General features: G+C 36.0%; 2 protein-coding genes across 2 annotated transcripts; both read left to right on the top strand.

Moving 5' to 3' along the window:
* Positions 1–26,007, top strand: LOC149788539 (ribonuclease P protein subunit p14-like). The gene is made up of 6 exons (XM_089974558.1): positions 1–134; positions 5,714–5,775; positions 11,660–11,750; positions 17,232–17,308; positions 23,210–23,288; positions 25,871–26,007. Exons 2-6 carry the CDS (start codon positions 5,717–5,719, stop codon positions 25,925–25,927), a joined length of 363 nt encoding a protein of 120 aa, XP_089830684.1. The 5' UTR covers positions 1–134; positions 5,714–5,716; the 3' UTR covers positions 25,928–26,007.
* Positions 26,008–26,100: 93 nt separating this feature from the next.
* Positions 26,101–26,951, top strand: LOC149788540 (UPF0739 protein C1orf74 homolog). Its single transcript, XM_089974557.1, has one exon. The coding sequence runs from the start codon at positions 26,101–26,103 to the stop codon at positions 26,884–26,886; it is 786 nt and encodes a 261-aa protein (XP_089830683.1). The 3' UTR covers positions 26,887–26,951.
* Positions 26,952–27,599: the final 648 nt, after the last annotated feature.

Genomic DNA, 27,599 nt, shown 5'->3' on the forward strand with positions numbered 1-27,599 from the left:
TCCGAATGCAGTTACTGTATATACTTCCGATTGAATATGACGGTGATGCACCACGTTCTTCAGATTTCACACCCTTTCTAGTTTGATGAACTGGATCCAGACTGCGAAGAAGAAAAGTGTTAAATCGGAGTAGCGTAGGTCTAGTTCCGATTTTAGTCCTCTTTTTAATCTCCTCACACTTACCCCGCTGACTTAAAATGTTACTCGAAGGTGATAACATGATTATTATTTTTTAAAGGAAAATAAAAGCGTGGAACAACTTGCTGGTCCCAGTTTTGAGTCTTCACCTTAAAAAAATGAGCCTTTAGAACATTAACAGTAACTATCTGCTGTAACTGACAGTAATGTTATAATAAAAGGCGGAGAACCGAGATGACGAAGTTACTGGCGTTACGTTTTCGATAGACTAACGTCTGACGTTTCTCGATAGAGTAACCTTAGTCCTACATGTAAGACATAGCACATTTTGATTTTGTTTAGATGCTATGTCTTACTATCCAAACAATGGCCTTGTATAGCGTGTTCCGATGTCGTTGACATCAGAACGAGTAGTCATAGTTTCAGGTAGTCCTACCTGTAAGACCGACGCTGATATTTATGTTGTGGGCGTCAGGGTCTTACAGCCTAACTAATGGCGCTGTGTAGTGTGTTTCTGATGCCGACTAACATCGTTACGAAAGTAAAATTTTCAGGAATATTTCACACAACTGACAACTAAAATAATGACGCTTTTCTACAAAGTAAAGTTATATTGTTTTAGTCAGACTTTACTTACTATGATGCCTTTTCTCTAATAAATTCAAATTCTCACAAAAGAAATGGACCCGTTTTCAAATTTCTTTGGCCTACTTTTCAGTGGGCTGGAAAGCGATGAAAGCCGAGAATGCCGAAAGCGGATAAAGTTGAAACATTATTTTTTAACGAAACGAATAACAAATATATTATGCCTATTGGAACTGTAAGCAACGTTTCGTTTCGTTCAAGAAACATATCCCAAACATCAACCTACTTGAACTTACTTCGGCATACTTCGACTACCGTCGCATTGCAGCAAATTCAAATGTATGTCAACGGAACGTGAAAATGCATCCATTTGCTAGTGTCATATTTTTATTCCACCAGGATAAAGACAGCACAGTAAGTATATTAATTATACATAAATTAGTGGAAAAATGTCGATATAGGCTGCCAAATGTGTGAGATGTTCCTGAAACTTTGATTACTCATTCCGATGTCAACGACATCGAAACACACTATACAAGGCCGTTATTTGGATAGTAAGACATAGCACCTCAACAAAATCAAAATGTGCTATGTCTTACATGTAGGACTAAGTTTCAGGAATATCTCACATTTGGCAGCATATATCGACTCTTCCACTAATTTATGTGTAATTAATATACTTACTGTGCTGTCTTTATCCTGGTTGAATGAAAATATGACACTAGCAAATGGACGCATTTTCATGTTCCGTTGACATACATTTGAATTTGTTGCAATGCGACGGTCATCGAGGAATGCCAAAGTATGTGTAAGTAGGTTCATGTGGCAGATATGTTTTGTGAACGAAACAAAACGTTGCTTTACAGTTCCAATAGGCATAATATATTTTATTTGTTTCGTTAAAGAATAATATTATTTTAACTTAACCTGATTTTGGCATTCTCGGCTTTCATCGCTTTCCAGTCAACTGAAATGTAGGCCAATGAAATTTGAAAACAGGTCCATTTCTTTTGTGAGAATTTGAATTTATTAGAGAAAAGACATCAGAGTAAGTAAAGTCTGACTAAAACATTATTACTTTACTTTGTAGAAAAGCGCTGTTATTTTAGTTGACAGTTGTGTGAGATATTCCTGAAAATGTGATTTTCGTTACGATGTTAGTCGACATCAAAACACATTACACAGTGCTGTTAGTTAACACATTAACCCCTGGTGACAAGAATACTTGTCGTACTTTTCCTCCCTGATCTCCCGTGTGCCTCGCTAACATGGCTGAGTTTACATAGCTTGTATCCCGAGCGCCGAGTTTGCGAGGCAGTATTTGTCAAGGTCTGTATCCCACATGACAAGTTAAATCTGTGCAAACCATTGGTTGATTTGAAGCCATTTCCTAATTATACAAGCAGTTTAACCAATAAAATTATAACTTACATAGAGTGAACATGGCTGAATGGAGGGAAAAAAAATTGACTTCGATGGCAGCAGAAATAGTGAAAATATATACATCTGAAAATGATGCAGATTGACGAGAATCAGCAACTGGGAGCAGACTTTTACTTGACAGATTCTGACAGAGAATTTTCTGGATTTTAATCAGACGAGATTGATAGTGACATCGAAAAAGCTACTGGAGAAAACAGTGGTAGTGACGAGAATGTTGAAGAAGAAGAAAATGAAAGTAGAGCTGATCGATGATCGTAAATGATAAAACACACATTGACAAGAGGGTATACAAAGGACCAGCAATGGATTTAGACCCTGATGCAAATGAATTTGATTTCATGGAGCTTTTTTTCTTCTTTTGAATAATCGTTAAATAAATGTTTTGGAAATATATGTTGTTAACATGAGTGTTCATTGTTCAAGGTTTGTTAAGTTTTTTATTAGTTTTAAAAATTTCAGTGAGAGTTCTAAGGAAGAAAGGTAAGTAAAGAGCAAGTAAAATATGCCCATTTGTGTACAGTATTCACAGGATGTTCAGTTTACAAGAGACGACAAGTGGAATTTCTGTGTACATAAAATATAATTATTTCATGTGTTGATGGTTTTACTAATTCTTTGTGAATTCATAATGGATTTTGTGGATTATTCACGGCAAGAGAAGCTAATTGTCAAGTACATCATTTGTTTTCACCATCATGCATTAGTTTTATTTCTGCATGTAGCATGAAATTTATACCATTATGTATGTAAGTTTATTGAGAACTGCCGTGCCAAATTTCAGCTGAATTAAATGAATACAAATCAGATAATAACAATTTTATTGCAAGTAGCCCCCTCTATAAAAATCTGCAAGCCAATTGCTGTCAGGTAGTCTCAGGGATACAGGCACTGGAAAGGCTAACACTGCTCTAGGTGATCTCTGCAAGTATGCTGCAGGGGACTGCCTAGCTGTTTGGCTCAGGGGTTAATGTGTTAAGCAGTAAGACCGTGACACCCAAAACATAAATATCAGCGTCAGGTCTTACATGTAGGACTAGAGTAACCTATGATGTTTTATTATTTTGACAGTTACTGTTTGTCCTCCATGTAAGACCTCGATGCTGATATCTGTTTTGGTAGTCTAGCTCTTACTCTAAATAACAGTGCTGTTTAGCATTTTTTGATGTTGACTAACAGATTTTCAGGACTATCTCACACAACTAGTTACCAATAATGACACTTTTTTACAGAGTAAAATCATGATGTTTTAGTCAGACTTTGCATACTCTGATGTAATTTCTCTAATAAATTGAAATTCTCACAAGACTGCTTCAGTGGCCTAGTGGTTAGAGCATCTGCCTTGTACGCAGGAGGTTGTGGGTTCAAACCCCTGCCGAGTCATACCAAAGGCCAAGGGTTGGGAAACCCCAGATATGCATATACATGTTTCATATTAAAGCTTTGTATTGGATGAAATTACAAACATCCGTTTTCTTTTATAATATTTAGCCAATGAAAATAGTCCTTACATAAAATGATGAACGTATTCTATTAGTAGTTTTACAGCACATAAGCGGGAAATTCTGTTGAAGATGAGGTCAGTGGTGACCTGCAGATTTATCTGAATCCGAGGATGAAACGCGAGACAATCAAATCTGGTCGGAACACGTGAGACCGGTAAATGTGGACAATTTTACAGCAGTTTCAGGGCCAGCATTTATTTTAGAAGTTAATACAAGGGAGATAGATTTTTTTTTACGTGCTTCAGGCAGTATCATAAAAAATTGGTGTGCAAAATAGTGGTGAGAAAAGTAATCTAATATACATTTTAAACACAGATATATTGAGATATATTTCTTTATTATAAATATGTGGATTATATGTACTTGTTGGTGGAAATGAGAGGCACAAAACATTGGTAAGTGTTTAAAATTTTATTTTTCATTAAATGACATAGTTTGCATGGGACAATAATTGACTCAGAAAATGTAGACAGCATGTAAATAACTCAAAAAGTTTTCACTCAGGCAGCTATTAGGATGCTCTGGGGTTCAGCCTACAAACAACTGCTAGAAGGCAGGCTGCTTATCAGGCTTAGTATCCAGGGCAGCAAGTACATGCAGAAGGTAAAGAGTTAAGAGGTTAGTGTTAGGACTGGTTGGCCTGGTGTCAGGATAATGTGACTGGGTGGGACATTATGCTACATGTCTGCGGCATGATGCCTCGGCGCTAGATATTGCTATAAACTGTCACACTGTAGACATTGTAGTGATATGGCTGAAAAATTGTTAAAGCTACGTTAAAAATCTAAATCACATGCACACAAATTCTCACAAAAGTAATGGATTTTTTTCTTGGCCTTTGTTTCAAATGGCTGGAATGAGATGGAAACCAGGAATCTGAAATCTGGTTAAGGTGAAGTATACTTCTTTAATAAAATGAGTAAAAAGTATATTAATGTTGAAGAAAGTATTTAGTCTAGTCCTACATTGTATGATCTCAACCCTTCTATTAAATAAGCTGGCATCTAGTCTAGTCCTACAGTGTAAGACCTCGACCCTGATATTAAATAAGCTGGCATCAAGTCTAGTCCTACAGTGTAAGACCTCGACCCTGATATTGAAAAGGCTGGCATCTAGTCTAGTCCTACAGTGTAGTAAGACCTCATCCCTGATTTTAAATAAGCTGGCATCTAGTCTAGTCCTACAGTGTAAGACCTTGATATTAAATAAGCTGGCATCTAGTCTAGACCTACAGTATAAGACCTTGACCCTGATATTTATATTTTGGGCATTGAGGTCTTAAAATAACTGTATAGCATGTTCCAATTTTGATAAAGATCAGAACAATAAGTCATATTTTAGGAATATCTCACACACTTGGCAGCACATATCGGCGCTTTTCTACAAACTAAAGTTACACTATTTTAGTCAGACTTTACATGCTCTGGTGTCTTTCCTAATAAATTCAAATTACCACACAAGCAAATGGACATGTTTTCAAGTTCCATTGGCCTACATTTCAGTTGGAAGCTGAGAATACTGAAATCAGTTAAGCAGATGATAAGAATCTTCAATGAAACAAAGCTATCTAAATACTTTCTTCAGTATTAATATACTTTTATTCATTTCATTAAAGAAGTATACTTCAACGTAACCCAATTTTGGCATTCCATTCTTAAATAGCATTCAAACTAACTGACATGTAGGCAAAAAAAACTTTTGGAAAATTCTGTAACCTCAGCATTTTTTTTGTGTTGTCTTGTCTCTGTTTTGTGTTTGCCTTTGAAAAAGACTCATTTAACATAGAAAGCTCTCAGGCTAGTTAGGAACTAGTTTTTCACTGTTCGTTGTCAGTTTATTGCATTTATCTTAACCAATCCCTGACACATGTGATCCCTTCCTGGATCTAGTGCACTTGAAAGGAGTGTTATTCACCATGATTTGTATTCTTTTATATATATATATATATATATATATATATATATATATATATATATATATATATATTTATAAGAGAAGTGGCTTTGAAATGCCATGTCATTGTAGTTTTTTTTTTTTTTTTTTAGGGGATGTATGAGAAGCAAGTCAGCAAAGGCCATCTGACATACTGTTACCTAAAGGTCAGACTGTAAGTTACACTAAAGCAAGTCAGCAAAGGCCATCTGATATACTGTTACCTAAAGGTTAGACTGTAAGTTACACTAAAGCAGTGGTTCCCAAACTTTTCAAGTAGAGGGCCATATCTACTATTTTCGGTAACTAAGCGGGCTACAACGTTATAAAATTATCAATGTTTATAAAATTACAAAAGTCGTGTAATATCATTTTTAAATATATTAACTTTCAGCAACCAAATTCTAAAACTTTAAAAGCAGTCAGTGTCAGTCCTGCACTACAGTCATTTTCGGTTTTAAATCAAATCTGCAGATTAAGCAGACCGGTTTACCTCTACAACTAGGCACAAACATAAATTTCTTCGTCCAATCTGGGTTGAATTCACGACAAGCAACGTCCTCATGTTTTCACTTATTAGCATTGTTTGATTCTACGTTATCCACATTCATGCTTATCGGCTTTAACAGTAAATTTGTATTTGAAAAATCTAATTTCAACACAAAACTGCAGACTACTAAATAGTTGTAACAGATGACATCATGGCGTCTTGCGCACTCTGATTGGTCGACAAGGCTGGGAAAAGGATATTTCCAAACGTTACGAGCACGTTCGATAATTATATCTGAGCACAACAACCATGCGCAAAGTGAATTATCGAACGCCGTGGAGCTTCGAGTGCTCGACCAAAATGACAGACTTCTTAGAAATAACATTCTAGACTCTAGAATACTGTAGATCACGCATTATTGCAACTTTTGTCTAGTTATTATTTATTTATTTGAACGTCAATAAATTGTTGAAATTATTAAAATACATTATAGTAAATATAGAGGTCTTGTGGGCCACTTTATGAGAGCTGACGGGCCACAAGTTGCCTGCGGGCCGTGGTTTGGGAACCTCAGCACTAAAGCAAGTCAGCAAAGGCCATCTGACATACTGTTACCTAAAGGTCAGACTGTAAGTTACACTAAAGCATGTCAATAAAGACCACCTGCCTTACTTTTGCCTAAAGGCCTGGTTGTTAAAGTAAAGCATATCAGTAAAGGCCACCTGCCTTAATGTTACCTTAAGGCCAGGTTGTTAAAGTATGTCAGCAAAGGTCTTTTGTCTTAATGTTATATCAAGGTCAGACTGTAAGTCAGAGTATATAACCTTGTATGATGGCCTAAAGATCAGACTGTAAATCGCCTTGCAGTTTTCTGTTTTGAATGGCAGGGATCGTCCTGGGCTTCACCAGTGTCGCAAATTGCGATTTTTTTTCCTTATTGGTGACAAAAATATCCCATCTGGCGATTTTTTTGGCGACAGACTTTTTGGTTATTTAGTTTGTGCATACAATCATGGATTTTGACTGGATAAATTAAAAGTTAGAATGAAAGGAAGCCACAAACTTGACTAAGTAATGCATTGGAATCAATCTGTTACACAAACGATCCTTTGTTCGTATTGACAACCCCATCTTTAGAGTGCATTGTTACATCATAATCTGCTTATGCTGACATCTGGGCTGAGTACTGTATGCTGTGATACGGTCAGTCATGCTACCAAACTATACCTACAACTGACCGACTTCTGAAGACGCGAATAGAACAGATACAATTAATTGAATGGCTAATCCTTCTGTTGTTGTTTTTTTTTTTTTTTTTTTTTTTACATATACCAATACAATAGTTTTGCTGAACCTTCATAGAAAACTGATAATCTTTGAAGTACCGACTATTGCGTATAAATACAATGCAAATGGAAAAAAATCTCAATCACAATTATATCTGTCGCCAGTGCAGCATTTTACTCATTGATCTTTTCCTTTTGCCATCAATCCGTGTTATGGCTGCAGAGACTTAAACTCCGCAACAAGAAATAGCACAAAAAAAAAATAGTTTTGCATAATTAATAATAATTATTTCTCAAAATACAGGAGTGAAAGAATCCCTAAATTGGGTGTGAATTTATGCTTATATATACGGTCCAATATTGCCAGGTGTTGACTCATGTAAGTTTCATTCGTGGGAATGGAGATCCTAGTTTGCTTGTCGAGAAAATTTATACAGCATTCAGTGATCATTCTTGGGATTTAGGAAGTAATTCACTTCAAGCTTTGTGAAGCTAGCCATAAAGGGGGGGGGGGGCTGCCAAGAGACTACTGGTGTCACCTGTCAGTACTGTAGACTGTGAAAGTGGATTCAGTAAGATGAACCTCATAAAAACTGACATCAGAAATAAACTCTGCATCTCATCTCTCGAGAATTTAATGAGAATCAGCATGTACAGATGTGAAAAATTAGACTTTGAAACTGCATTCAACAAGTTGGCAGCCCTAAAATCGCGATGGATCTTCATATAACTAAACACTTTGTAACATTTTGTTAATGCTTATTGTAATTAGAGTATTAACTAACCCATCTTTTGTAATTTTCATTGCCTGTTACATTAATAGACTAAATTAACACTTCAAAAAATGTACACTACTTGTTCTGGCGACACTTATTGAAAATTGGCGACAAAATATTGAGGTTGGCGATTTTTTTGGCGACAGCCAGGACCATCCCTGAATGGGCACCCAAATCCATTCACAGAGTAAATATATTGCATGTACATATAGTAATAATGTAATGTGAAAATTTTAAGAAATTTCTACCAGGTACATCTTGTCTTAACGATCGGTTACACTGGTACCTGGTCAAAGAGAAATTGTATTAACTGTGAACCTGAACTGTTGTAGGTTCATACATGCCATCGCCTAAGAGAGGTATAAGTGTGATTATTACTAATAGAAGTGGCAACAAAGTGTAATATTAGCATAAAAAAGCAATCTATATATCACATGCCATAATTACAGAAAACTGTATGAGAAACATACATTTAGTTTTGCTACTTACCTGGTTCTGCAGTTAAAATTCTTGTTACAAATCAGATAAATCCATGTGGATTAGTAGGTAGTTAAAAGAGTATAGACACAAAAGGAACTGACAAATTATTTATGCATAACACATTTGCAAATAGTCATAAAGTCCACAGAGGATGACTTCTGTATTACATCACTGTAAAATTCTTATTTCATAATTTATTTTTATTGATTTGTCCTTTTCTGGATGCAACATGCATTTAAGCTTAACAATATACATCTCCTCTAACATTTTTCAGTCATATAAACCAGTCACAACAATCAAGCCTGTTTATTATCTTTATCTGGTGCCATTTACTTACAATCTAGACTGGTCCCAGGCATATGTGGTATAAAAATAGAATGGATCTGTCACATATGCCTGGGACCAGTCTAGATTGTGGTTACACATTCAAAAAACATGTCTGTTTTCTTGGAACTGTTTCATGTAATACTATAAGTAGAAGAAGAAATTTTTTTAGATGGAGGTTGAATGATGAGCACGGGGCTTGTATCATTGTTTACAATTTAATGATTAGTCAGAATGTGTTCTATATAATAATACAAAATAAGTACATCATTTTGCTATGACCATTGAGAGGGCAGTATTCCATTCAGAGAGTTGCATTTGCATATTAAGCGGGTATGATCATAGTAATGTTGAGCAGCAGCATGGGAAAATGGTCTGCCGTTCTTACAAGCATGATAGTAAGCCAAACTTTGGACTGGCATACGAAGTCAAATGCCTGAGCTAAGAATTGGTACAAAATTTATTATGCTACTTGAAATCTAGCTTGAAATATCAGCATTGATTCTTGAATATGTCGTATAAGAAAGGAGAGAATTGTCCTCCATCATATTATTATATTGTGCATGTATAACAAGTTAATTGGAAGCAACGATATGAGCCCCAGTGACGGTGAAGACCATATCTCTATTGTAAGCCAGTGGTATACAGAGGGACTTTATACTGCAGGATTACAGTATATGGGGTCCATGACCAAATCCATATTGTAAGTCAGTGGTATACAGAGGGACTTTATAGTGTGGGATTACTGTATATGGGGTCCATGACCAAATCCATTTTGTTAGTCAGTGGTATACAGAAGGGCTTTCTTGAGTTGGATTAATGTCTATGGGTCCATGACCAAATCTATGTTGTAAGTCAGTTGTATACAAAGGGACTTTATAGTGCAGGATTACAGTATATTGGGTCCATGACCAAATCCATATTGGATGTCAGTGGTGAACAGAGGGACTTTATAGTGTGGGAGTAATGTATATGGGGTCAATGACCAAATCCATGTTGTAAGTCAGTGGTATACAGAGGGACTTTATAGTGTGGGATTAATGTATATGGGGTCAATGACCAAATCCATGTTGTAAATCAATGGTATACAGAGGGACTTTAAAGTGTGGGATTACTGTATATGGGGTCCATTACCAAATCCATGTTGTAAGTCAGTGGTATACAGAGGGACTTTATAGTGTGGGATTACTGTATATGGGGTCCATGACCAAATCCATATTGGATGTCAGTGGTGAACAGAGGGACTTTATAGTGTGGGATTAATGTATATGGGGTCAATGACCAAATCCATGTTGTAAGTCAGTGGTATACAGAGGGACTTTATAGTGTGGGATTACTGTATATGGGGTCAATGACCAAATCCATGTTGTAAATCAGTGGTATACAGAGGGACTTTATAGTGTGGGATTACTGTATATGGGGTCAATGACCAAATCCATGTTGTAAATCAGTGGTATACAGAGGGACTTTATAGTGTGGGATTACTGTATATGGGGTCCATGACCAAATCTGTGTTGTAAGTCAGTGGTATACAGAGGGACTTTATAGTGTGGGATTACTGTATATGGGGTCCATGACCAAATCCATATTGGATGTCAGTGGTGAACAGAGGGACTTTATAGTGTGTGATTAATGTATATGGGGTCAACGACCAAATCCATGTTGTAAGTCAGTGGTATACAGAGGGACTTTATAGTGTGGGATTACTGTATATGGGGTCAGTGACCAAATCCATGTTGTAAATCAGTGGTATACAGAGGGACTTTATAGTGTGGGATTACTGTATATGGGGTCCATGACCAAATCCATTTTGTTAGTCAGTGGTGAACAGAGGGACTTTATAGTGTGGGATTACTGTATATGGGGTCCATGACCAAATCCATATTGGATGTCAGTGGTGAACAGAGGGACTTTATAGTGTGTGATTAATGTATATGGGGTCAACGACCAAATCCATGTTGTAAGTCAGTGGTATACAGAGGGACTTTATAGTGTGGGATTACTGTATATGGGGTCAGTGACCAAATCCATGTTGTAAATCAGTGGTATACAGAGGGACTTTATAGTGTGGGATTACTGTATATGGGGTCCATGACCAAATCCATTTTGTTAGTCAGTGGTATACAGAGGGACTTTATAGTGTGGGATTACTGTATATGGGGTCCATGACCAAATCCATTTTGTTAGTCAGTGGTATACAGAGGGACTTTATAGTGTGGGATTACTGTATATGGGGTCCATGACCAAATCCATTTTGTTAGTCAGTGGTATACAGAGGGACTTTATAGTGTGGGATTACTGTATATGGGGTCCATGACCAAATCCATTTTGTTAGTCAGTGGTATACAGAGGGACTTTATAGTGTGGGATTACTGTATATGGGGTCCATGACCAAATCCATTTTGTTAGTCAGTGGTATACAGAGGGACTTTATAGTGTGGGATTACTGTATATGGGGTCCATGACCAAATCCATTTTGTTAGTCAGTGGTATACAGATGGACTTTCTTGAGTTGGATTAATGTATGTATGGCCGAATCCGAGAGTTGAACCCACACAGACAGGTGAGATGGCGGTGATTCGTAATGGAGAGCACTTAAGACCACTTGGCCACTCGGGGCCCCAATATATATGATAGTTTTATGATACACAGAAGTGTATTCTGAATGAAGTAACATCTACTTGTTTTGTATGTCTTTTTCAGGGACTTTGAAGAGGACACAGAACCTACAGATATAGATATAATTATCTTCAAGCATATTGTGATCCAGGCAGTTCAGAGTTTGTTTGGAGAAGTGAGTGTTACAATTTGCCAATTTAGAAGCTTGAACAATTATTAATTTAGTCCTGGAACTTGATTTTAGAATGCTTTTAATTATGAAACTAGATTTTAGAGTCAAGTTCAGTTTTCTGCAGTATTCAGACTCGTTAAGTTAAAATTGAAATTGGAGCAGATCTTCTTCAAATACATTGCCCAATCATGATACCTTTGGAGAACTACTACTACCTTGCAAATCCAGTCCTCCCAGGTTAAAACCTTTTAGCTGAAAAGCTAACATTTATCTGCCAACCTAGGTAGCAGTTAGAGTGATCTCCCCTTGATAGCGGGATTGGCACCATATCCCATGTAAATGTCAGTTCCATTTGTGTATATTAGCATGCTTTCTACAGAGGCCTCGCAAAATCCATAAAAGCAGTTTGGAAGTTTTCTATGTCAAAACAAGCTGGGTGTGTGTGTGTTTCATTTTCAAAGGGAAGTATACTCCATCTATAAATTTCCAACTTTTCTGTTTTTCTTTTGCTGTTTACAAAGTTTCCTTGCTTTCAATCTGTTTTCACTTTCACATCTTCACACATACTTAGGCACCTTTGGTAGATACCTGCATGAGTTGTGAATGCATCACCTCAAATTGCCGTAGCCCTGTTAATACATGTATATTTGGTGTGTGATATAGAAGGCTCGCTAAGCATTGCTGTTTAATTTCTGCTGAGTCAGGATACATACTGTTAAGTTTCTATTATCTTGTCTTAGCATCTAATTTCATAGTTCTATATGTGATGCTTTACTGATTTTAGTTGTGTAGAATGTCACTGGGCCTTTTCCTACAGGTAACATTGTCTTGTAATGGATGTTGTGGTGCCTACTTCATAAGTATCAATAATGATGCTTCATTTCCTGTTATGTGCAGGTTTTGTGTGTAATATAGAAAACTGATTATGTTACTGTTTAGCTTCTGTCATGGTTGGATAAATACAGGCCAGTTTTCCATATATGGTTTACTCAGTAGCATCCAGGTCATCTTTTTATAAGCAACACTTCAGTGATTTTACCTGTATAGGCAGGCAGCCATTTGGCCTTCCTATGGGTAAGGTGTTACTAAAATTGATTATGTAACTTCCACTCCATACATATAGTTGCTATTAGAGATACTTCTGTGATTTTACTGGTATAGGCTGTCAAAATTGACTTTATTGCAGATTACTTGTTACTAAAATTGATTATTTAGCATCCACTTTGTAAGTATTAATGATGTTCTAATTCTTTACTTGCATAGGCCACGTTTGCCCCTTTACATGTATTTATCATAGTGGTTAATGCAGCTTGAACACTCGAAACCTCATAACTCTCACTACACAATATGTATATATTGTCTGCCCTGTTTTGTCATACAGATATATACCAGTCGTCTGACAACCACTCAACAAGTGTAGTTTTCCCTGTTTTTCATTCCTTAAATACATGTCTGGCATATTATGGACAGAAATCAATGGGTGGCAATTCTTTGGATACTAAGGGCAGGGCACAAACATAGCTTGAGGGACACAAAAATCAGCTTGCATGCAAAGGTCCAAAACTATATTATTACTGGGGAGTGTAATGGAGAGCAACAACAGCCTTAGTTATAGTCTTGCAAATCAGAGTTATGGACCAGCTATGTGGATCAGTATCCTGTACTCTGTATCAACCTCAAGAACTGGATCAGAGTTATAGACCAGCTATGTGGATCAGTATCCTGTACTCTGTTTCAACCTCAAGAACTGGATCATAGTTATAGACCAGCTATGTGGATCAGTATCCTGTACTCTGTATCAACCTCAAGAACTGGATCAGAGTTATGGACCAGCTATGTGGATCAGTATCCTGTACTCTGTATCAACCTCAAGAACTGGATCAGAGTTATGGACCAGCTATGTTGCATCAAGGTAGATCACAGCTCATTTGCTTTCAAAGAGGAAAAGGACAATATATCAACTCTGACACTTTCATCCTGAATATAGTGGGTTATCTGATCAGTATCCTGTACTCTGTATCAACCTCAAGAACTGGATCAGAGTTATGGACCTCGACTCACATATTGCTGTTATGCAGGTGCTTCATCTCAATCCAGAGTTAATGAGCCTGCATGTCTGGTTCTTATTAAAACACACCATTAAGAACAAAAAGTTCTCACAACAGGTGGTGGAGAATTCCTCAAGCGAGATGGCCATCCACCTTAGAGGTGTATGAAGGAAACGGAATATATTCTCAGTGGAGTGCACTAGAGCTGTTTATGCCAATGTAGGGATCCACATCACAATAGCTAACTTCATATAGTTCTTCGATGAGAAACAGTAAGCACCAGTCAAAATTAAATCTACCATTCCATGATTACAGGCACACTGTGTTATCATAGAAGAAAAGATATCGGACAAACCTATGACCTATTTGATCTACAGTTAATTTTAGATTTCACCTGGCCAATGACTCTGGGTCCTTGACCAACTGATATTATTAATGGGGATTAACCTGGCTGAAGAAGACAACACTACAAGACACCATTACAACTGCTACCAAGAACTTAAATAGTATACCTCTCTTTGGAGATCGGCAGGCAAAATCAGCAGATACATTTCATACCCATCTACATGCAGTTCTGATGAGATGAAAAAGTAACACTTTTGAATCCCCCTGCTTTTGTTGCCAAGAAAAGGTTATCATCCATGGGTAATCAGATATTGGTAATAATTCCTATCTACTGAAGTGGTATTTCAGGAAGATTGAACTGTTGCATCAAGGTAGATCACAGCTCATTTGCTTTCAAAGAGGAAAAGGACAATATATTAACTGTGACACTTTCGTCCTGAATATAGTGGGTTATCTGTTCTACATATTGGACTAAACTCACACCAATAAATTTGCTTTGCATATCAGATCACAAAGTTAGGACAGTCGCCACAACTGTTCTCTAACTGTAAAAATCCTTGCCAACATTTCTCCAGTTTTTGCCAGAGAGCTTTCATCATAAAATGCTCACTTCAATCTGGAGGAACCTTTGCCAGTGGCGCAAAAGGTTATTTTTGAGGTTGTTCAACAGCTTCATAAAGACATGGGTTCATGACTTATGCTGGATTTGCAGGAGGGAAATTTGTTCCATTTCGAAGCTGCACCTTGACATATGGAGTCTATTTTCCTGTCTGGTTATCTAGAAACTGTCTCACATACCTTAGGGGACCAGAGATGGTCTCTCCTGGGTGAGGGGATGAATCTTCCTTTGCCTCTTACCTGGTCTTCTAAAGTATTATGATTGGGTAAAGTATTTGAAGAAGAAACCAATTTTTGTATAGTAAAATGTTTCTTCACTGATACTTACCCAGTCATAATACATATACACACTCCCATCCTCCACACAGTTACTTTCAGTTATTTGCCTTCCACTCCATTAGTAACTGGCAAATTCACATAATTTAGTTGCCAATCCTGGTATCGAAGGGAGATCACTATAACTGCCTCCTAAATGGGCAGATAACTTTTAGCCTTTTAACTAAAATGTTCTAACCTGAGAGGGCTGGATTTGTGAGGTATTAGTTGCTCTCCAAAGGTATTATGATTAGGTAAAACTTATTATAGAAACATATTTTACTAGAAATTTTTTTGTTTTTAGATTTTCTTTCTTTTCAGATGTAGTCTTCTATTATGAGTCCTTCTAAAACTATGTCAATGACACACATGAGAATAACATTGACTTAAACTGTCCCAACAACACACATGAGAATAACATTGACTAACACTGTCCCAATGACTCATCAAAATAACATTGACTAAAACTGTTTCAATGACACACATGAGAGTAACATTGACTAAAACTGTCCCAGTGGCACACATGAGAAAAACATTGACTTAAACTGTCCCATTGACACACATGAGAAAAACATTGACTTAAACTGTCCCATTGACACACATGAGAAAAACATTGACTAAGACTGTCCCAATGACACACATGAGCATAACACTGACTACAACTGTCCCAATGACACATCATAATAACATTGACTATAACTCCCAATGTCACATCATAATAAGTTGACTAAAACTATCCCAATGACACACATCAGAATAACATTGACTGAAACTCCCATTGACACACATCAGAATAACGTTGACTTAAACTCCCAATGACGCATCAGAATAACATTGACTGAAACTCCCAATGATACACATCAGAATAACATTGACTAAACATCCCAATGACACACATTAGAATAACACTGACTAAAACTCCCAATGACATGCATCAGAATGACATGCACTGTAACTGTCCCAATGACACACATCAGAATAACATGGACTAAAACTGTCCCCTGACACACATCAGAATAACACTGACTAAAACTCCCAATGACATGCATCAGAATGACATGCACTGTAACTGTCCCAATGACACACATCAGAATAACATGGACTAAAACTGTCCCCTGACACACATCAGAATAACACTGACTAAAACTCCCAATGACATGCATCAGAATGACATGCACTGTAACTGTCCCAATGACACACATCAGAATAACATGGACTAAAACTGTCCCCTGACACACATCAGAATAACACTGACTAAAACTCCCAATGACACACATCAGAATAACATTGACTACAACTGTCCCAATGAACACATCAGAATAACATTGACTAAAACTCCCAATGACACATCAGAAAAACATTGCCTAAAACTGTCCCATTGACACACATCAGAATAACATTGACTACAACTGTCCCAATGAACACATCAGAATAACATTGACTAAAACTCCCAATGACACATCAGAATAACATTGACTACAACTGTCCCAATGACACACATCAGAATAACATTGACTAAAACTCCCAATGACACATCAGAAGAATATTGCCTAAAACTGTCCCATTGACACACATCAGAATAACATTGACTACAACTGTCCCAATGAACACATCAGAATAACATTGACTAAAACTCCCAATGACACATCAGAAAAACATTGCCTAAAACTGTCCCATTGACACACATCAGAATAACATTGACTACAACTGTCCCAATGAACACATCAGAATAACATTGACTAAAACTCCCAATGACACACATCAGAATAACATTGACTACAACTGTCCCAATGAAAACATCAGAATAATATTGACTAAAACTCCCAATGACACAAATAATAACTTTTCAATTCTAATTCCACACAAAATTAGACCTTTATTGACTTAATTTTTATATTGTTGTATGACAGCAAGGTGTTGAAAATGGAAGTCACATGTATGACAGCAAGGTGTTGAAAATAGAAGCCACATGTATGACAGCAAGGTCTTGAAAATGGAAGTCACATGTATGACAGCAAGGTCTTGAAAATGGAAGTCCCATGTATAACAGCAAGGTGTTAAAAATGAAGTCAGATGATTAAGATGGGAATGAGATGTAATTATAAATACTCATTTAAGAGACTCTTAAATTTAAGAAGATTGTAAATTCATATTTCAGGCAGCGTCTTGTACCCCTATAGATGTTCTGAAATACAGACAGACTAACAGGGAGGCCATCTTAAGAGTCAGCAGCAGGTAAATACAACCATGAAGATCCCAAGTTACATTTCTCCTTCAGATATTTTAACCTATCAGAATACATTTGTAGTACTTCCACTACTTCACAAATCAAACCCTTCAACGCTAAAAAGTAAATTGGGAGTGCTTCAGCTTCTTAAAAATCCTTCCAAAGCAACAAAAAAATACCTTCATAGTGGCTTCTGGTTTGTTTTGGCATGAAAAGTGTTAGTCATCTACTTCTTGAGATGGACGTTAGATGAGACTGTTATCCCCTTTGATAGTGGGATTGGTCCCAGATCCCATTATTTTGTAAGTTCTTTCTGCTCATGCCTGGTCAGCATGCATTTATAAGGGGCCTCAAATACTGTCCACTGTCAAAATCTCTTTCATCATGGATGAATACATTGCACTTCCCATGGTTTAACTTTATTATACAAACAAGGGTATTCTTCACCATTCCTATTCTTCCTATAGCACTATGATATTACAAATGTAAATAAACATGATATGTATTGCATTATGGGATTAAACAGGTGTGTACCTTTGCCACGAAGAATGAGTTGTGTTTTTGAATGATAATATTAACATTTTGTGGGATTCACATAGTTCCTAAAGTCAGAAATAATGTCTTAGATACTGTTCAGCACAAGTAAAAGAAATTTCCAACCTAGAATATCATTGTATTTATGCCGAAGACACTCTTTGAAATGGACTTGTACCTGATAACATTTTGTCATGTTATATTGTCTTAATTTACCATTTTGTTTAATTTCATTTTTGTCTTATATTTTAAAATCTATATTTTTTTTCTTCAAAATCTCCCCAACAAATCTCCAAATTGTAAATTAAGATTTAATGGGGGGGAAAACTGACGATAACTTTGGCAAACATTTTGTTAGTTGTGGGCATGCATCCTGCACACCAGTCTCCTGGAGATGAAGACCATATGGTATGCCTTTTAGTTGTGGGCAGATATCTGGAAGAGGTGTTTTGTTAGACTTGACTTCTTTAGAATTAAAGGTTTGAAAGGAAACAAAACTAATTTATGTTCATCGTGTTGTTCCCACTTAGCAACATAATGCAGGTCAGCAAAATAAAGTTTGTATATTTATTTTGTGCATTGAAATGACTTAATGTGCCAATTTATAGGAATATAATCAAACTTACTTTATGGTTTTGTACACGATCATCTTTTCTGGCTTAGATGTTTTGGAGATTCTTGAAAGAGAACCATCTTTAAATTTATAAAATACATGTTTTGTAATCTGAACTGTTCTTTGATTCCATTCATTAATGGTCATATGTGAAACTTTAATAAAATTAATTTAATCCGGGAAATGACCTGGAAATTTATCTTTAGAAAAGCATGGGAACCACAGTTGTTTATGCTTATTGGCTTACTAGGTTAGGGTAGTCATAGCATTTGACCATAAGTATTCTTTAACTGACTTAATGCAAGTCATGGGATGGAGAGATGACTTTTTAAGGCTTTTACAGGAGAGATCTTTATCTCCAAAGGGCTCACTTCAGCCTGATGGAACCAGCTACCTTTCCAGTTTAATCAGCAGTAGTGACATAGGTTACTCTGTGTTTGCTGAGATGTGAGTGCAGAACTTTTTCTCTAAATCACGCATTGACCATGTGCTAACCCTATCTAACAAGGGACTCAATGCTTCCTCACATGTTTTAGAAGGCCAGAGAAAGGGCCAACTTTTATGTATGGGGATGTAACTCCATCCTGCTCATTCCTGTCATCCTAATGTTTTATGAGCAAGTAATGCATTTAAAGAAGAAAGCGATTTTTGCAGTCCAAATTTGTTTATTAAGTACACGTTACTTGATCATAATATGGACACACCTTCCCATAACTCTCCCCCACTTTCATCTTTGGAAGAGCATGTACATTAACTCTGGTAGTAACATATGTTTTAAGGGATTATCCAAGAAAAGATCGATCTTATATGATTTCCATATCAGGAGGCAGTTGAACTTTTAGCATGGGTTGGCTGTAGGTAGTGGATGTTCTAAGTAATAAAATATGTGTATGTATTACTGAAGAAAGCTATTTAACTCCCACAATTGGTTTCTCATGACCACAAGGCCAGACTTTTCCACTATTTGAAAGCTTTATATTTATAAGAATATGCCTTGTGAATAATAACTGTAAATGTAAATGATAACTTTCCTTTGAGAATGAAAGTGCATGTTAAAAAGTAACAAAAAGTGAAAGGTAGTGCCCTTGAATTTATAACATTCATATTGCAGTGTATTCAGTTCTCCAGTCAACTTAAATTATAATAATATGACTCTGTGGTAGTAAAACAAGTAATAGAAAAAGATGGAGAAGTAACAAGCTTTGTAAAATTCAACAAATAATTTATCTCCCAAGAATACAGAGTGAAAATGTAAAATAAAAGAAACTATTGTGAATTAAATCTCAAATGATTCTAGAATTACAGAGCCCTAATGATTCAAGTTCTGAATAAACTGTGTTGGAAGTCCAAATTAAATCCAATGCTGAAGGTGTTGATGTGCCTGTTATTGCCCATGTCATGGTGATGTACCAGCAGTAATTTGTTGCATCACAATAATACAGTCCAAGAATTAAATCCTTATTTGAAATTTCACTATCAATTCAAGTCTTTATTTCCAAGAATGTTGTTTTTGATGAGCACTCTGTATTTCCAGTAAATAAATCATTTTGAATAAATTCCAACCAAATGAATTTCTAACACAAAAATAATACAACTGATTCTGCTAAGATCTTAAAGAACAAATGACTAATTTTCAAATAAACACAATTTATAATTTAAACTAAGATGTAAAAATAGACCTCTGATAAGGTTCAAAGGTATGTTGTTCTCGAAGGATCTTAGTTATAATTAGAAGGTCTGTTACTAAAATTAGAACATAGAATGTAGAATATATCAGACAGGTCCAGTATATTTAAAGTGAATTCCAATAACCTAGAGCCAGACCCAAATGAATGTTTACTTCTGTTAATAATGATCCTAATATTAAACCCATACTCATAGGAAACTATTTGGCTACATATTAGTTATTTACAGAATTTTTAAAAAAAGTTAATGATTCACATCAAGTAGCAAATGAATTTTATTTTGGACAAGGTCAGGTCCAGCATACAGTGTTATATTATCAATAACATATAATGAAATTTTAAAAAAAAATAAAAATACCTGACTAATAAACGATGCTAATTAAATATACATAATTAATAATAACATTTATATTGAAGTGTATTCAGTCCACCAATCAACTTGAATTTTAGAATACTGATTATTTACATGGTTGCCATGCACATGTTTTACCTAAAAATAATACTTTGCACACCAGAAACTTTTTTAACCTTAGTAGAATGCAGTTTGACATTTTTAAAATAATATTTGCCAAATGATTTGTTTTGGCTGTAGACCATACTCAGAGAAAGTGCTTTTAACCTAAACTATCCATAGAAGAAACATGCCATGAAAGTATTTGACATAGAACAAACATTCTGTCAAAGAACTTGCCATTCTAAACATACTGTCAGTATGTCAGTTTAATTTTCACCTGCTATATAAAAAAACATGCTGTAAAAGATTCAGTCTTATGTTCAGTTGCTATGGTGTTAAAAAAACGTGCTGTCAGTATTTCAGTTTAATTTCACCTGCTATGTAAAAAACATGCTGTAAAAGATTCAGTCTTATGTTCACTTGCTATGGAGTCAAAAATAACATGCTATCAGTATTTCAGTTTAATTTTCATTTGTTACAAACTAAAGATGCTATTCTTGAAGATAATATCATTTTCAAACATGGTCACATGTTAGGGTTGGTCTGGTAGTCTGCTTTGAAAAACATTTTCATAAAGCATGAAGTACCCTAAAATGATATATTACAGGCTATACTAACATGAATCCCCTAAAATGATATATTACAGGTTATGCTAACATGAATTCCCATAAATGATATATTACAGGCTATGCTAACATGGAGTACCCAAAAATGATCTACTATAGGTTATGCTAACATGAAGTACCCAAAAATGATACAGGCTATGGTAACATGGAGTACCCAGAAATGATATAGGCTATGCTAACATGGAGTACCCAAAAATGACATAGGCTGTGCTAATATGGAGTACCCAAAAATGATATATTACAGGCTGTGCTAACATGGAGTACCCAAAAATGATATAAGCTATGCTAACATGGAGTACCCAAAAATCATAAATTACAGGCTGTGCTAACATGGAGTACCCAAAAATGATATACTATAGGCTGTGCTAACATGGAGTACCCAAAAATGATACAGGCTATGCTAACATCAATCCCCATAAATGATATATTACAGACTATGCTAATGTTATAGGTGAAGCTTATAAATGTGGGGCCGAGATAAAGTTCTTTTCAGGTCAATTTGGTGTAAATATGGGTTGGGGGCTTGTATTGTTTGCTTCATGTTGTGAACAAATACTTATTTTGGGAGTGTCCTAGGATTCACTGGAATTCTATGAAATCCCTTTGCAAGTGTCCTGGGATCCAATGAAATCCCTTTGGGAGTGTCACCCACTGGTATCCAATGAAATGTCTCTTTGGGACTGTCCAATGATCAGCTAAGATCCAGTGAAATATAATTATTGATAGAATTTTCCTACATTATTTGCAATGAAGTCAGCTTGTTTGCCAGAAACTTTTGCATGTTAACTCTTGGATTTTAAATTGATTTTCAAGTCATTCTCATTCATATTTTGTTTTTGAAAAAGTAATCGGATAATTCCATGTGAGATGAACCAGCTATGACATTTCTAACTTCCATCCATTCTTTTTAAAACCCCAAGAATAATTTGCATTTATTCATTTGTCTATAAAAGCCCAAGGTTATTTTGTAGTTATTTATTCAGCTATAAAAACCAAGAATGTTTTGCAGTTATTTATTTCTCTCCAAGCAATCAACATTTCATTTGCTTTGTATTCTTCACATTAGATTTAATTTGCTGACAGAAATTCCTTTGGATAAGATTTTTCTCACGTTTTATTTTTTCTCATCAAGTACAATCAAAACTGACTTTTAATGCTGCAAACACAATCAAGTTATAGAATCCTTTTTGAAAATATCCTGTGAAATTTATAAATATTCATACTCGGAAAATGATAGTTGTAACTACATCAAAGTTGCCTCCCTTACATCTGAATTTATTCTGAAAGGGCATGCTTGTGTGTGTATGTGACAATGTTGAATGGGAGGTAAGGTAGGTCATTAATGGCCAAATGTCTTTGCGGATTGTACGTCACTACTGGCCATCTGTCTTTATGGATTGGTACATCATTACTGGCCATCTATCTTTGTGCAGTGGTAAGTCATTGATGGTCATCTGTCTTTTAGGAATGGTAAGTCATTGATGGCTATCTGTCTGTTCAGAATGGTGAGTCATTGATGACTATCTGTCTGTTCAGAATGGTGAGTCATTGATGGCTATCTGTTTGTGTGGTATGGCAAATCATTAATGGATATCTGTCTTTGTGGAATACTAAGTCATTGATCACCATTGGTCTGTGTGGAATGGTAAGTCATTGATCTGTATGGAATGGTAAGTCATTGATCACCATCAGTATGTTTGGAATGGTAAGTCATTGATCACCATCAATATGTTTGGAATGGTAAGTCATTGATCACCATTGATCTTTGTGGAATGGTAAATCATTGATGGCCATCTGTCTTTGTCAGATCAGTGCCTGTTTGGTTTTAATCATATTTTAATTAAACCTAGCATGCAAAGAAAATGAATAAAAAGTAATTATTCCAATTAGTTATGAACTTATTTAAATACAGTAAATTTTAAATATAGAAAATTGACTGGCTTTTGCTGTTAGTTCATACATTCTTATTTTATCCTTTATTTCTTTTAATGTTGCAGCTACTTTACCAAGCTGTGGGCATCTTTGACATGGTACTCTGAATACAATGAACAGAGTTGTGCCTTTCGAGTTTTACAGGTGAGACTAATTCTATCACACATTTGCTGTTAAGCCTTCCTAACTTCTGTCACAAATTAGTTTGGCTTGTTATTCCTCATTCTTGATAAGATTCCAATGCATGCAAGAGGAACTCACAACTATATATCTAAACTGCTAAGACAGTGTACCAAGGCATAGATGGGGTCAAAACTTTGTTACAGCAATGATGTAATCTGGATGGGTACCTGTTGCTTGAAGCTTGAATTTGTTTGCCCTTCATTTTACTTAAGAATATTGTAATTTCATTGGTGGATGGAGCTTCTACCTAAATATTTAAAGTGGTTAGGCAGGAAGGGGAGTAGTATGAATTGTGGCAGGCCTGACAAGAAGGGTTTTGATTTTACCTGTCTTGTAGATACAAGAACACTAAATAAGAAAATCGGGTAAATTGAGAGATCTGAGGGAGCTGGCATGTAATACTTTGATATAATTTTATATATAATGTAGGTCCCATCTGGTGGCCTAAGTGGTTAGAGCTTCCACCTCTGATGCAAGAGATCGTGGGTTCGAGCATTGGCCAAGTCATACCAAAGACTTATTAAAAAAAGTACTGGAGCTGCCTCACTTGGCTCTCAGCATTAAGAGGGTAGTGTTGGGACTGGTCGACCTGGTGTCAGGATAACGTGACTTGGTGGGACATGTCTGTGGCATGATGGCCCAGGACTACACACCACTATAAACTGACACAATGCAGACATCGTAGTGATATGACTGAATTTTTTGTAAAGCTACGTTAAAAATCCAAATTACACACATACATATCTAATATAGGATACAAGAACACTACGAAATCCAGTAAACAAATTGAGCCAGTCTGATTTAAATCAGATCTCCGCTGTACTACATGAAGATCTGATGACTACCGCCTAGGGGTCATGTTCTGTTGACCTTTGAATTAGCCATTGGAAATGCAGCTTTCAGAAATCTGAAAGTGAATCAAATTGTTCGGTACATTCATGCTCTTCATCCACACTGATTGAAAGAATATAAGACTTCATCTGATTTGGTTGATAAAATTAATGATAATGGTAATAACATGGTTGCCAGAACATGACCTCTAAGCGGTCGCTGTCAGATCTTCATGTATAACAGTAGAGATCTGATTTTAATCAGATTGCAAATTGAGCAAGCTGATGACTTCAATTTTTTTCATTTTACATCTTAAGGGACTTAACAACAAGACAAACATGTAAAAGTTATTCAAGCACTAACACAGTGAACAAAATAATAACTTGTTATAGTTTCTAATATTAGAGTTGTAATTTGTAAACAGAAATAGTTGAAAACTGTTTTACAAAACATAAATTCATTTTTTAATCGGTTTCCTCCTCACTAGAAGACAACCTTAATCTTTATAGTCTAGTCTGAGCTTTATCAGACAGTTATCCCTTTAGCATTCAATATCACTTCCATCCGAGATGGTAATGCCTTTAATAAGCATTATTACTTCCATAGGAGATGGTTATGCCTTTAATAAGCATTATCACTTCCATAGGAGATGGTAGTGCCTTTGATAAGCATTACCACTTCCATAGGATATGGTAGTGCCTTTAATAAGCATTATCACTTCCATAGGAGATGGTAATGCCTTTAATAAGCATTATTACTTCCATAGGAGATGGTTATGACTTTTACCAGCATTATCACTTCCATATGAGATGGTAATGTCTATAATAAGCATTATCATTTCCGTAGAAGATGGTAATGCCTTTAATAAGCATTATCATTTCCAGAGGAGATGGTTGTGACTTTAATAAGCATTACCACTTCCATATGAGATGGTAGTGCCTTTAATAAGCATTATCACTTTCATAGGAGATGGCAATGCCTTTAATAAGCATTACCACTTCCATAGGAGATGGTAGTGCCTTTAATAAGCATTATCACTTCCATAGGAGATGGTTATGACTTTTACCAGCATTATCACTTCCATAGGAGATGGTTGTTGCCTTTAATAAGCATTAACACTTCCATAGGAGATGGTTATGACTTTTACCAGCATTATCACTTCCATAGGAGATGGTTGTTGCCTTTAATAAGCATTAACACTTCCATAGGAGATTGTAGTACCTTTAATAAGCATTATCACTTCCATAGGAGATGGTTGATGTCTTTAATAAGCATTATCACTTCCATAGGAGATTGTTATGCCTTTAATAAGCATTATCACTTCCATACGAGATGGTTATGTCTTTAATAAACTTTCTCTCCACTGCATTATTAGTATCCCCTTTTATGGGCATCACTGGTTCTGTGATCAAGGTGTCGACACATGAAAGGTGTGAATTTGATTCTAACGATCAGATTAGGTGTGTCCTCACTCTGCTTGAATATTATTTTTTTCATCTACATACTTTCTCTATGACCATTTTTTTTGTTTTTAAAGACCTTGTATTGCATGTGACTGAATGCAGCTAACAAAGATATGTTCACAAACTAATGACATAGTGAGAACAAGTGTCACAACATAAGAACAAGTAAGCTGGTGTAAAGAAATGGCACAACATAAAAAGAGTAAGATGGTCTGAAGATGAGTCATACACTTTTATTTTCTCTTGCAGGTTTCATCCCATCTTATGGCCCTTGCAGCAAATAGTCGTCAACTCAGTCTAGCCTGATTTTCAAAGTCATCTGCATCCAGGCATTTTGTCTGTGTGTCAGTTCCATTGGAGATAATTAAAGCCATCTGCCTCTCAGTGTGTTGTTGTCAGAGTGTCAAGTCCATTGGAGATAAATAGCCTCATTGGGCTAAAGGATATACGTGACACGGGATTCTTAAGATACTTTCAGTATGTTTGTAAAAGAGTCTATAGATGTCAAGCTGTGGAGAGAAGTCATCACAAAATATCTTGGAAAAGGAGCTGGAAAGAAGTTCATACTCATCATGCATAACATCATGGTAGTGGATGAAGGCCTCAAACCAAGTTATCTTTATGACTCTGGAATGGCTGATGCAGACATGCTGCTCAGCCTTGTGACAGAGCTACATAACAGTGGACAAATTAAAAATCAGCTCACAATTTTCAAAGTATGTGACGATTTATTTGTTGCAAAACTTGTCTCTCTTGACTGCCATTATGAACAGCTGGTTGATAGGTTACAATATTGCCTTGTAGATATCAGTAAGCATGGTTCACCGCAGCTATGTGAGGATCCGAATGTAGTGGTACATGTTCTCTCAGAACTTAATAAACTGTTGGAGAAGTGTAGAGAGAACAGAAATACACTTCCAACCTTTTATCCATCATGTAATGTGACGGCAGTCTATGGTATGTTACTAGGTTATCCGGTGATCTACTGGTATAATGAAAAGGATGTTACTGGCAGAACTGGTGACCTATCAATGGAGAAGCTCATAGTTGTAAATATCTGTGGATTTGTTCAGACAAAAGGGGACATCACTCTTAAAGAAACATTATACTCGTTTAGCTTTCCTTCATGTCTGAGAAATAAGTTGGAACCTTTAGTTCAACAGTGGTTTCAAGCTCTGTTGAAACAACAAGGTACCAAAGATTCTCGATTTTGTGAATTAAAGATAAGTTTGGCAGAGAAGGAATTCCCTGCCATTTGTATGTAGATTTCAGACTGTAACAATCAAAAGGATGTGAAAAAACTGAAATTAATAAATGCTAGCTAAAAATATTCAGTGGAAATGTTCATTTTTTTGAAAGTCCTTCAGAAAACAGAGCATAACATGTCTCTCAGTATGTTGCTTTTTTCTTTACAAAAAATTACTTTAGGTTTACACTTTGAACCTTTATCAAACTTAGGATGGCTTGTATATGGAGTAAGGATTATTCTTATCGATGTTTTGGTAAATGATCAGAGTCACTGAGAGGTGCTTTTGTGCACAGAGATATTACTTCAGTATCACAGACATGGATCAAACTTTGAGGATAGCATGCCCATTTGGTAAGTTGAAAGTCTTTCAGTTATGGCAACTGTGTCTGATAAAAGAAAATTTATTTCTGTGAAATAACTTCACTTACATTGCACAAAATCTTCAGTTTGCAAACTATGTACCTTCATGAGAAAGTGTGGATAGATTATTCCTTGGGCAGTGTAGCTTTAACGGTGTTTCAGTCATATTGCTACAATGTCTAGCACTGGGGCATCATGCTGCAGACATGTAGCATCATGTCCCACCCAGTTAAATTATCCTGACACCAGGCCAACCAGTCATAACACTCCCCTTTTAATGCTTTGTGCCAAAAGAGGCAGCTGCTAGTACCATTTTTATATATAAAAAATTGATATGGCTCAGCCAGGGTTCAAACCCATGACCACCCA

Source organism: Sinohyriopsis cumingii, chromosome 11 (genome assembly GCF_028554795.1).
Source record: "Sinohyriopsis cumingii isolate HCF-2022 chromosome 11, ASM2855479v2, whole genome shotgun sequence".
Lineage (NCBI taxonomy): Eukaryota > Metazoa > Mollusca > Bivalvia > Unionida > Unionidae > Sinohyriopsis > Sinohyriopsis cumingii.

What these genes read in the sequence shown, in the direction of transcription:
- LOC149788540 (XM_089974557.1), top strand. Translation starts at nt 26,101, where the DNA reads ATGTTTGTAAAAGAGTCTATAGATGTCAAGCTGTGGAGAGAAGTCATC.
- LOC149788539 (XM_089974558.1), top strand. Translation starts at nt 5,717, where the DNA reads ATGTATGAGAAGCAAGTCAGCAAAGGCCATCTGACATACTGTTACCTA. An exon ending in TGTTACCTAAAGGTCAGACT is followed by an intron (nt 5,776 to 11,659) that starts GTAAGTTACACT and finishes TGTCTTTTTCAG; the next exon opens with GGACTTTGAAGAGGACACAG. An exon ending in ATCTTAAGAGTCAGCAGCAG is followed by an intron (nt 17,309 to 23,209) that starts GTAAATACAACC and finishes TTAATGTTGCAG; the next exon opens with CTACTTTACCAAGCTGTGGG.